Genomic DNA, 12,116 nt, shown 5'->3' on the forward strand with positions numbered 1-12,116 from the left:
AGTACAGCCGGTGGGGGTGGGGCTAGCTCTGACCCACACACACAGAGTCACGCAGACAGGCCCCCGCCACAGATTAGGGGCGGGGGTCCCGTACCCCTCCGCGCACGCGCGCACACACTCACCCTTCGCCACTTGCCAGCCGGCCTCCCACCGGCTCCGCTCCACTCTCTTGGCTCCGCCCCGGGGCGTGTCTCCGCCGGAAGGGATGGGGCTGCGCAAGCATCACTCCGCCCCGCTGAGGGCATGACGCCATTTCCGCTTCTGGTCCCCTGAGGTTCTCTGCCCCCGTGGGTTGGTGACCAGGAGTGGGGCGTCTGAGATATGCGCCTGCGCGAGATGGGAGTGCCCACGCGCTCGGGCAGCTGGCGGCCCGCCCCACGAGCGAGCGTAGGGCCCTCTAGGGGCGGGCTCGGACCAGGGCGGGGCCCGAGGTCTGCGTACACCTGCCGCTCTTCCAGCCGTGGCCCGTAGGGCAGCTGGGGTGGGGGGAGTTCCGCAGGCTAACTTGACTGTGGTTAAAAATAGCCCAAATTTTATCAGCTGCAATAGGGTTGCCAAGCCTCCAGGATTAGCCTGGAGTCTCCAGGAATTACAATTATATTTTGTGATGAAATCTCCAGGAATACCTCCCACAAAACTGGCAACCCTCAGCTGGAAGCTCTTTGGGCCCTGGTGGTGCCTGAACAGGAGCCTGATTAGCATCTACACCCACCAAGCTGCACTTCATGCTCAGGCACCTTGGCCGGAGGGGAACAGCTGGGGCAGGCACCACAAAGCAGCAACACGGGTCGGCCCAAGCTGCTGTGGAAGTTGAACTATGTTTTTCCCATCTGTGATCATCCTGCCACTTGGTGTAAGAAACCTACGCCCAGCGCTGCAGAAATCTTGGCCCCAGACTAATAGCAGTTTAGGAAGCAGGAAAGATTTTGTATGAGTGTCTCCGCAGTGCAGAGAACATGCAGCATGGTGCTTGCAAGAGAACTGGCCAGTAGTGCAGCACTAACCCCACCCCACCCTCTACCTGCCACTGGGTTGTGATTAGAAGGGCAGCAAGTCAACCCAGAACCATTTCAAACCAATATTTTTACTTGAACCAGAACTAAATCTGAACCACAATTTTGTCAGTAAAACAAAATTTGGCTTATGGTTAAAATATTTTTTAAGCTCACTAGTTTAAAAAACTGTGATTTTATTTGCTTTATAAAATAAGAAAGCGATCGAGGAGAGACACACCTCTGAATATGTAAAATCAGTTATTCTTAAAGTTGTTGCTATATATGGAATCACTCCAAGGCACACATGTAGTATTACGTTCATGGAGCAAACATGGTGAAAACAATGATGTTAACTAGGACGAGGAAACTGAAGAACAAGCATAACAAATTCAAAATAAAGGGGAAACACAGAATTTACTCTTCAGGGAAGCTGCTCAAGAAGATATGGACCAAGATTGAACTGATTTGATTCATGTGGTTGAAGAAGCTAATCTTAGGAGGCAATAGATGTAACATTGCAGGGAGGTCACTGTTCTGCCCATGCACTTGGCAACTTGCTATTGAAGACTCATTGAAGGAACGTGCAATCTCTACCATAACTTGTAAAGCTTGATATCTAAAAAATAGAGAAACCAAACAATATTGGTAATCATTAGATAGGGATAGATAATAAGACAGAAAAAATCATATTGCCTCTATATAAATCCATGGTTCGCCCACATCTTGAATACTGAGTACAGATATGGTCAACCCATCTCAAAAAACATATATTGGGATTGAAAAAGGTTGCCCTTTTCTGAACAAAAATGATTCAGGGTATGGAACAGCTTCCATATGAGAAGAGATTTAAAAAGAGTAGGACTTTTAAACTTGGAAAAGAGACGACTAAGGGGGATATGATAGAGGTCTATAAAATCATGACTGGTGTAGAGAAAGTAAATAAGGAAGTGTTATTTACTCCTTCTCATAACACAAGAACTAGGGGGTCACTAAATGAAATTAATAGGCAGCAGGTTTAAAACAATCAAAAGGAAGCATTTCTTCACACAATGCACAGTCAACCTGTGGAACTCTTTGCCAGAGGATGTTGTGAAGGCCAAGACTATAACAGGATTCAAAAAAGAACTAGATAAATTCATCAATGGCTATTAGCAAGGATGAGCAGGAAGTTGGGAATGGGCGACGGGATGGATCACTTAATTATTTCCTGATCTGTTCATTCCCTCTGGGGCACCTGACATTGGCCACTATCTGGGCTAGATGGACCTTTGGTCTGACCCATGATCCAATATGAACTGACCATGGGTGATTTTTATGATACTGGGTTAAAATGCAAACTAGAAACATCAAAAGTCTCTTCTCTTTTTACTGTCTTCAGTGAAAAAAACAAGAACAAATCTGTTTTGAAAATTATATTTTCTTTCATTTATGTACCTTGATCCTAGATATCAACTGCTACTGTCAGAGGACAACAAAATCAAGGCAACATTTAATTTACCCAAAATGTGGACAAAAATGGAAATGTTTCATTCGTTCATTTCTCAAGCTCATGGAGCATACAGTGCCCACTTTAGATCACCTTTTCCAGGCAGCCTGGTCTCCTGCCAACATTGCAATAATGATGTCATAGAATCAATGTCAGACACATCTGAAATTGAAATATCTGATGATGATTTGGAACTTCATAAAGCTCATGAAATCTCCAAAAAGGAAGAGCTATCTGGACAAAGGAAAGTGCAAAAAAGGGATTGGGACAGTTCTTGGTTCATTTACAGATGAGCCATGTCTCAATAAGAAAGAAAACATATTAAACTACTGGGGACATCATAAAAATGGCATGTTCGGGCTGTATCAACTGGCAAAAACTGTACTGGCAGTTCCAGCAACACGAGTGAGTGCTGAAAGAATGTTTTAAGCTTCAAATGTATCCTTTCACTGCAGAGACCCAATATGAGAGCAAACATTGTTTGCAGTGTTGCTGGAGTCATGTTGGTGTCAGGATATGAGAGACACAAGGTGGGTGAGGTAATATCTTTTATTGGACCAACTTCTGTTAAAGAGACAAGCTTTCGAGCTCCAATCTATCAACATCCTTGAATTGTGGGCATCACAACTGGACACAGTTCACTAGGGACTTGTCTAGCTGAACACTTAGTTCATGGCAAGCTGGGTTGTAAATCTACCCTGCATTAGGCTGCTGTGCAGCAACTATCTGCATGGACTCTGTCACCCTGCACTAGAAGTCCCATTGTCACTATAATATATACTGCTTTGAATGGGAGTAAATTAGAGCACACTAGGGAACTCTAAGTGCACAGCTGCTGGGTCCACAGGGACAATTAATGTATGGCTGACTAGTGAAAGTTAGATATGCACCCCACCCCGCTTGCTGCAAACTAAGTGCATAGACAGAACTTAAGTTAAAATGCCCTATCTGCAAAAGGGGCCGTGGCATACACAAGATGAAATAAGTCTCAAAGTTCTAGTCCCATGCTAGATAGTACCCGAAAGCTTAAAGGCAGGCCAGATTAATCACAGCTGAAGATGGATTCCTCAACCACCTATCATGGGGGGAGCTGGTAGTGACCTGGAGATTTAGGTTGGTATCTTATGTTTTAACCCGCTCAGCAGTAGCCACATGCTCGGAGCTGAGAGGGTAAGAGAAGAAAAGTGGAAGTGCAGCTAAACACACTGGCCAGGAGAACAGTATGCAAGTCATAGCATTGACACTCGCCTCAGTGTTTCTAGCAGAATTCCTTGCTCAGTGTATTTGACAAGCTGCAGTATTGCACGGATTTGCTAATTTCAACCACGGTGTCATACCATATACACATGCCAAGCTAGTTAGTAAGGAAAAGTATCAGCATTACTTCATTTGCTTAGTAAAACATCTGAAGTGCCAACAGTTCCCTCCTTTTATTTATAGGTAAAGTATGGTGCACTTGGTGAATACATTGGCACTGAAAATTCAACATAATACTGACCAGCATATGCTGCAGAAAGGCAAAGTAACAGCCCTTTTGAATGGGGTGACAGCAACAGGTAGGTACAGAGACAGGAGCCAGCTCTGGCCAATGCAATAATGACTTGCCCTGAATTGCAATGAACAGAGTCTCTACCCATTGAGCACTCACTCCAGGAGGTGGCAGTAGCTCAGCATTTGGAAATGCACCATAAAGGAAGCTGCACCTTTTCCTATGCAACAGCTTGTTTTCACTCTTACCATTTTCCAAACATTTAAATATAAAAGCAGCAATGGTTTGCATACATAAGAGGCATCACATTCCCCATGACATGGAGCAGGATTGCTGTTGGTGCTGGGCTCTAGAGTGATTATGCAATGATTTTTCCAAAATTGACAGTGACCCAGTAATTCGCAGAACTTACTGGACAGGTAAATGGCTTTGGGATCCATTAAAAGGGACCACGTCAGTGCAACATCAGCAGAGTGCAGACACTAGACTAGTATACAAAAGCCAGAGTACCACTCCAAGCCACAAACATAAATCTTTAATGTGAGTAAGACTGGCAAGAGAACAGCATATTTTACTTACATTTTTATACTTAGACCAAAACTCCTCATAAGCAAAGGTGCTATAAAGAACAAAATGCTCCAACACGATAAACCGCAACATACAACAAATCAATGCATGGTGGGTTCCTTTCTAACACTCCATTACACTTGTGTGATCAGCTTTAGAGTTTTATTTGTTATTAGATCCTTTGTGTTCCTAGAAAGGAAATACGCTGGGCCAGGCCTTGCTCTCAGCAACATGTACACTCCTGCCACTGGCTTCAACAGGAGCTGCAGGTGTAACTGAAGACAAGAGTTGAACCCATATCAATCAGCTGCCAACCTGTGTGATGTTCCCTCATCACAGGTTAATTTATTCTAATGATGACCTTGTAAATAAGAGCCCTGAAAAGCAGGAGCTCACCGATTGCGATACATAGAGATTACAAAACAATAATTAAAATGCAATATTAATTGTAAAACAAAAAGGAACTAGATTCCCCCCAATACCTAAACATGCATCTAGAAGACTAACACACCAAGGACAACTCCTGCACCTCTGCAAAAAAACAAACAAAACCCCCACTCCCCCGCAAATTAAAGGAAATCGAAGAGTTAAGTGAATTATCAGAGGCTCAGCAAGGAAAAAAAATGGCTGGAAAACCCCAACACACTGCCCACACTAATGCAATAGTATTTACAAATACCTTAAGTTTCCACTATAGGAAAATGGTAAGATTTAACTGTGTTAATTTCAGATACCTGCCTTACCTAATTAATGAGTAGGCTGGGAAGTCAAAACTGGACAGCAGTGGCTGGAGTTACATTACTTTAGTTCATGATTCTGCACATACTAACTGCTTCAGCTAAATTATTCTGTGGGAAGTCTCACAATAGCACGATCCTTGTGATCACCACTGTGGCTGACACAGTGAACTCAGAGGAAGTTTTTCCTCCCTAATTTTAAAATTAATCTAGTTACAGATATTTGATTCTTCCCACACTGTGTTATAGTCCAGGTTCCTTTCACCTCAGTTGTAAGCACCAATGAGATAAGTCAATTCAGTGTAAATTCATATACACAGAAACCAGGCCAAAGGCCCACCCTTATTAGGCAACCTTCTGTCTTAAGAGGCCATACCTCAAGGTGCCATCACATGTACAAAGTACAATTCTGCTCCACCCTGATTGGAAGGCTACCTCCATTAAGCATGACTGAACTCCGTTACAAAGAGATCAATCCAGATACTGTGTTTCACTTGAACACAGGCTTTTTATAGTAGGTATGTGTAAATATTACTAGGGATAGGCCCAAGCATATCTCAGTATTGTGCCCCAGGTACTTTGGTCATCGTCATGAAGATGAACTGGAGTTGTTTAAGAGGGAAATTAGGGGCTAGTTTTGTTTGTCCTAAATTAGCTGGAATACTGAGATGTTTCTCAAACACTGGAAACACAAAATGAGTTGCTAAGCACTTAAAAAAAGCAAGAAAAACCTTAATTCCTCTGAATGTGCACAAACCAAAGGAAAAATGTGAACTGAGGTAGCACCAGTGCTACTGATGATCTCAAACTCGAATTGTGTGAAGGGGCAAGTGGACGTTCCAAAAGGGCATCAGTGTTACAAATGATAAAGCAGGTTACGTTTCCAACCACAGCACTAGCTCTAACTGCTGCATTCCTTGGGTCATGCCAATCAACACATATGTAAATCACTGACCTGTGTTGAAGTCAATTCATCAGATTTATTTATTCCTACTAAAACAAAATCCTGGTAAACAGTACGTAACTCTGTATCTCTACAAACTCACAGCTATCTGCCAAATAATAAAAATTAAAAACTACAAAAGATGAGTTGTGTTCAGTAAATATAAATGGGAAATTTAGGCTTTTTGTAGAATGTTTATCAGACTATTTACAGTGCAATACAGATCATTTGAGTTCAGATCTCGCCAGCTTCTCTCTCTTCCGATCTCTTGGAACGAGATTTGCCATTTGTGCTCTCATGCCGTCTTTCAGAAGAGCTCTTCTCTTTCCTCTCTCTGTCTCGTGACTTTTCTCTTGAAGATCGGTCTCTAGAGGATCTGAAGTACAAACCAAACCACTGTAAAATTTTGCATCTAAAAGCATTCATGAATGTGCACTTGATGGCATAGAGCTGTTTCTATCAGGAAATAAAGTATGTCTCAGGAGGCACATGCCTAGATAATGCTATGTCAGGACTACAGGTCACCCTGTAAGTGAACTGAAAGATCAGACAGTCTCTCGGTGAGCTTTGTGTAACAGCCACCATCATGTGACTGTTTGTGGAAGTCAAGGAACATTTCTCAGTGGTAAGAGAAACATGTAGGCTTTGTCACTCTCCCCTTAAATAGCTTGACACAAGAGACTCTTTAAGGTGTTGCCTACAGAGCAACAGTAGAAGTGTGTACAGTTCCTTTCACTTCAGCTCTATTTCTGTTTCTCTTACAGCACTTTTGGCTATACTGAGAGACAGTGGCTTCCTGCCTAGAGTGCTCCTTTACATTAAATTGACTCTCCTCCTTGGGCTCAAATGTTTGTGTAGTCCTGGGCTTTTGGTACTTTGCCTCTTGAGAACTATCAGTTTTGCCAGCATCCTCTGTTCAAAACAACAGCTGTAATTTTGGACTCAGGGACCACTCTGCTAGCACACATTATCATACGATAGCTAGGATTTTAATCAAGGCTTGACTACTTCAGCCTGGGCAGAATTAAGTAAACTAGCTTCCTTAAGCCCAATCTTCCAGTAGTGACCTATGCTAAGAGTCAACTAGTCATCGAGCACCCTTTAAGAGGTGCTATTCCCATCAGGTTCCTTACACCCCCGGTACCTTCAGAGGGCATGGGAAGCATTTTATTCTAGAGCTCCTACGATATAGAAACATTTCCTTTCCAGTCACAAAAGGATGGCGTAGGGTTTTATTTACATGCAAGCTTCAATTACTCTGGAAGGTAAGGTTGAGACACTATATCAAATGCTTTCATAACACCCAGATATATCAAAGCCACCATTTTGTCTTCATCTCTATGTCAGTCATTCAGCCCCCAAAACAAGCTAGTCTGTTTGAGAAGGTGTATTCTTTAGCCCCTCCCCTCAATGGTGCCTCTTGCCCATAATTCCATTAGTTTCCAGACGTTTGGAGAGCTCTGCTTTGCTATGGAACAGTAATTGTCAGGCTCACTAATTCCTTTTTAAAAAATGGGATTGCCACCGGCTTTTCGCCAATCTTCTGGAACCTCCCCAGTTCATGAGTTTTCAGAAATGCCTGTCACTGGAACAATAAGTTTGTTAGCCAATTCCTATGAGGCACATGTTATCCAAGGGGGCTAGTTTGTATATGTTGAAGTTTTCCGAAGTATTCCCTTACCTGCTCTTTAGCAATAGTTATTACAGGGTCTTCCTCACTTCCTAATTGTCCAAACTTCTTTTCTTTATTTTTCATGTTCAAGACAGATTTAAAAAAGGACTTTAGTATCTCAGCCATTTGTGAGTCAACATTATTTTCACCCCCCCTTATTTATTAACAGGCCTACTTTCTCTCTGTTGCTTCTTTCCCTCCCCCTTCACATATCTGTAAAAACCCTTCTTATTCCCCATAGCTCCTGAGCTAGCAGTCGCACAAGCACCGTGTGTGCGTAATGTGTTGTATATATTTGCATTGTACTCAGGTGGGTTCAAGAAGGGGATGCAGTACTAAACACAGCTTCCTCCAGAGCACTGTTAGAGCATGCTATGGCTGACTTCAGCAAAAAGCCTGGTGACATCCATGCACACACAGGATCAGCATTTAGGCCCTTGGCTTTTGGACTTACAAGCACTGCAAGGGAGCATGCTCATCCCTTGAGGTGCAGAGTATTTAATATTACTCTTAGATGCCTGCTCCCACCCTTCCACTAACCCAGGGACTGTTTTAGGGGCCAGCTCCCGAAGAGACACATCAAGCTCTTCTGTAATATGGGATCTTGAGGGAAGAGAGCAGTAAAGGGGAAATGCCATAACTCCTGCAGTCCCCTTGCCCTCACAAAACATGGGAATTCCTAGAGAACCATCCATCCCTCCTGCCAGAACATGCCAGAGACCGATCAAGATATAGTCCAGGCTCCAGCAAACAATATACCCCTTTCCCAATGACAACCCACCAGAAAAGAACATGTGTCTGAGACCCCCTTAAATGCTGAGATGATATAGAACCATACCAAGAAGCAGCTGTGCAAGCAGTAGACAGCCCATGCCATGCTGATGCCCAACATCTCTTTTGTACTTTGCTTTTAGCAGGCTAAGAGGGAAGTTCCAGATTTGCCCCAACAGGCTCTTTGGCCTTTTTCTATAGAGGCGTGAGTGAGGGAAAGGTTTCCCTAACAGCGGGCCCTCACGTTGTGATTCAAAAAGAAAAGCAAAGGTTCTCCTCTAGACACACATCTCTATTACACCAGTCATGCCTCAACTTGCTCCCTGGCACCATCATCTGCAGATGACCATGGGGAAGAACGTCACAGGCTTGGGGGTTAGTCTCAGTTCTTATAGAACAGTGGTTTTCAATCTGAGGGTCCGCAGACTATGTCTAAGATTTCCAAAGGGGTCCACACCTCCATTTGAAATTTTTTAGGGGTCTGCAAATGAAAAAAGGGTTGAAAACCACTGTCCTACATGCTTTAGTTCCTAACTTTAAGGTTAGCCCCACTCCCCCTGGGTGGAAGGCCATTCACGACATCAAGGACTCCCACAAAAGGGCTCCCCCCGCTGGTGGTGCTGTGTGAAGGGGAGTACATACTTGTGTTTTGAACTCCTGTCTCTGGAACCCCGGCGGTGACCTCTGCTGTGGCTGCGTGAGCGGCTCCGATGGCGTCTGTGTCTGTCTCGCTCTCGGGACCTGGAGCGGGACTTCCGTTTCTCGCGGGAAGCGGATCGTGAGCGCCTTCGTCTCCTGTCCCGAGATCGTGATCTGAGAGAACACACAAGCGGTTTCAAACCCCAAGGTTCTGTACACGTGAGACACCTCCCTGCCAACACAGTCAAGACAGGGGCATTCCAGAGTAACACTGCATCTGAAGAGACAGCAGCAGCCAACTTCAGTTGTGCTTCACTATACATCCTTCCTAACGTAGAAGGCAGCCCAGCCCAGGGAGCACACACCATCCTGGGACGGAGGGCAATCAACAAGAACCCAAAGCTGGTAAATTCCAAACGGGAAACCAGCTGACAAGCTCCTAACCTCAACGTCCATTCAAACACATGCTGATATAGCGCACAGCTACAGTGCAGCAGTCAGAAATGGGACCCACACATTAAAGGAAGAGAAGCTGAGGAATAAATGGCTATGGGAAGTGCCATGCAAGATCTTTAGAAGGACTGCAAATGAACTCTTTCCTATGAAAATGCTGCACTTTAAAAAGTAAACTCATTTCAATCTGTCCTAAAACAAGCAGCAAAGGGTGACAATATATTTGTAAGGAAGTGGGGAGAAAAGTTAAACAATCACAAAGTTGTTCCTGGCACAGAATGCCATTGTACTGATGTGCCAGGGACATCTGGCATCCATCTACAGTTGCCGGAATCCCAACAACTTTGTACTTACAAAGCGCATTCCATTCAGGGACTGCAAAGCTCTGTGCACACAAACGATACAGACATTCTACTGCAAACAGGCATCCAGCATATTCACTTGTTTAAATGCTGGAGTTAATGTGCCCAGTGCCTGGATGTCTGGAGTAGTCGGCACTTCTTCTCTCTCAAGTTACTGCATTCCTCTGCCCGCACAGATCACTTTTAGAGACTAGGGAAGTGTAGGGTCCTGAAAGTGCACTTGTGGCAGTTCCCATTTTCATTCAACAAGGGCAACAGGTGGGTCTGGGAAATCACAGCAGCTATTGAAAGTATTACTAGGCTTCTGATTACCATACCCAGGAACCAAACACAATTAAACTAGGCAGGAACAAGCATATGCACATGCTGCATTTGAAGAAGCCTTCGTAAGATTTACATACTCACCTTCTGCGATCTCTATTTTTGGAGCCAGACCTAGAAAGAAGAGCAAAGTTTATTTCAGAGAGTGAACAACAAAGAGAAAATTCATGACATCACTACGGGTTTTCATAAGATCTCACATTCTATAACATTGCTGTTCTCAAGGACACTGCAGCACACTGCGTAACTTGGCCCCTCAACTGGGGCCACCAGCATAGTGGAAATCAGATGTACATCAATGGCTTATTCAACTCCAAAAAACTGCATTGGTCCAACTTGGTTTCGGGTGCTCCATGTAACAATAATTAAATGCAAAACCAACACCCACCCATTTGCTGTAGTGTTAAGTATGCACACTGCCCTCTGTTATGTACAGTATTAACATCTCATCATTTGTCTACCACCTTAGACTAGTGGTTTTCAACCTGTGGTCCGTGGACCTGAGAGTCTGCAGACTATGTCTATAAGCTTGTCATTACTATAGAACAGTGGTTTTGAACCTGGGGTCCGCAAACTGAAAGCCACTGCCTTAGACACATGTAGCTGAGATTTCTTGAGACCATGAATTTTAAAGTTATCTTAAGGAGTTGTGCAATAGCCCAGACTTAGGGTTGCATGTTCAACCTTTAATTTTGCAATAACTCCCTTCTGGCAGTTTAACCTTGCACACATCCATTAACAGAAAATTACATGAAAGAAATGTTGAGTGAAGGGTGAAGTCTTATTTTAAATGGACATTATTAAACAAACAACACCTGGCTAAGAGGCCAGAACCCCATACTAAGGAAGGGACTTTACTGAGAGGGTGCATTTACTGAATGAAGTCAGTATGTATCATGACTTAGCCACAAGGAAAGATTATTAGTTAATTATAGCACTGGAAGATAAAAAGGGAATTCTGCTAACAGAACAGTAACAAGGTTGGAACTGAACTTGGAGTTAGACAGATTTAGCACATGCTGACAAGCTGGGCTTAAGGTACAGCTGATACACGAGAAAGAACTTAAATCAATGTTGTCTTACTCCCGTGATGTAACAACTTGACAAATAGAACAGCAGAGCCTTCCTATAGACAAGCGACGTTTAAGATCATTTTTGGTGTTCCCTACTGTATCTTCAAATAAAAATGTCACGCTCTAACAGGTATGGAATTTGACAGCTTTAGGAAGATAATGTTCCCTTCAAAAGCATTGACCACTATCTGACTCTCTGGAAGAGGCCTGAACTTTCAGAGGGGTGGGAATGTATGCTCTGTATGGGTCAAAGGCTGAAGAAGGACTATGGTATTTGCTCAGGCAAAGCCATATGGGAAGCCTGCAGGTACCAAGTGAGGTTCTAGGCCAACACTTTAAGCGCTTAGCATGTATAGCGTTGTATGTCCAGAAGCATCATGCTCAGCCGGCTCTGGCATGGGATCCAACACTAATAGCTGGCACACCAGCAATCCCACACCTAAGGAGCCATTAACCTGCGTCTCTCTCCTGACCCTCAGGAACCAGGCTTTTGGAAGGATGTAAGTAAGGAGGAGCTGAGAGGAGGCAGCCTCTGGGGGAAGTGAGCCAGCATTGTGGGACAGTCTGACCAAAGAAACTCTTGAGTATTTTCTCAAGGCAGCCAGGTC

The 12,116-nt window shown here is 43.9% G+C and overlaps 2 protein-coding genes across 4 annotated transcripts in view; both read right to left on the reverse strand.

Moving 5' to 3' along the window:
* The window catches only part of FAM234A (family with sequence similarity 234 member A), a 51,220-nt gene extending 51,030 nt beyond the window's left edge, over positions 1–190 (reverse strand). Inside the window, exon 1 of the mRNA XM_024197809.2 lies at positions 123–190. The gene's annotated coding sequence lies outside the window, so the exon portion shown is untranslated. The remainder of the gene's footprint in view (positions 1–122) is intronic.
* Positions 191–4,487: 4,297 nt separating this feature from the next.
* LUC7L (LUC7 like) overlaps positions 4,488–12,116 on the reverse strand; it is a 39,170-nt gene continuing 31,541 nt past the window's right edge. For 2 of the 3 annotated variants that reach the window (XM_024197812.3, XM_024197810.3), the window contains 3 exons: positions 10,520–10,549; positions 9,303–9,473; positions 4,488–6,593 (listed from right to left, as the gene is read on the reverse strand). In XM_024197812.3, the coding sequence (XP_024053580.1) occupies positions 6,452–6,593; positions 9,303–9,473; positions 10,520–10,549 (343 nt within the window). In that variant the 3' untranslated portion in view covers positions 4,488–6,451. Of the gene's footprint in view, positions 6,594–7,898; positions 7,961–9,302; positions 9,474–10,519; positions 10,550–12,116 lie in introns of all 3 variants that reach the window. The other variant, XM_024197811.3, reaches the window with a different exon arrangement.

This window comes from Terrapene carolina, unplaced genomic scaffold (genome assembly GCF_002925995.2).
Source record: "Terrapene carolina triunguis isolate 2854851 unplaced genomic scaffold, T_m_triunguis-2.0 Scaffold93, whole genome shotgun sequence".
Lineage (NCBI taxonomy): Eukaryota > Metazoa > Chordata > Testudines > Emydidae > Terrapene > Terrapene triunguis.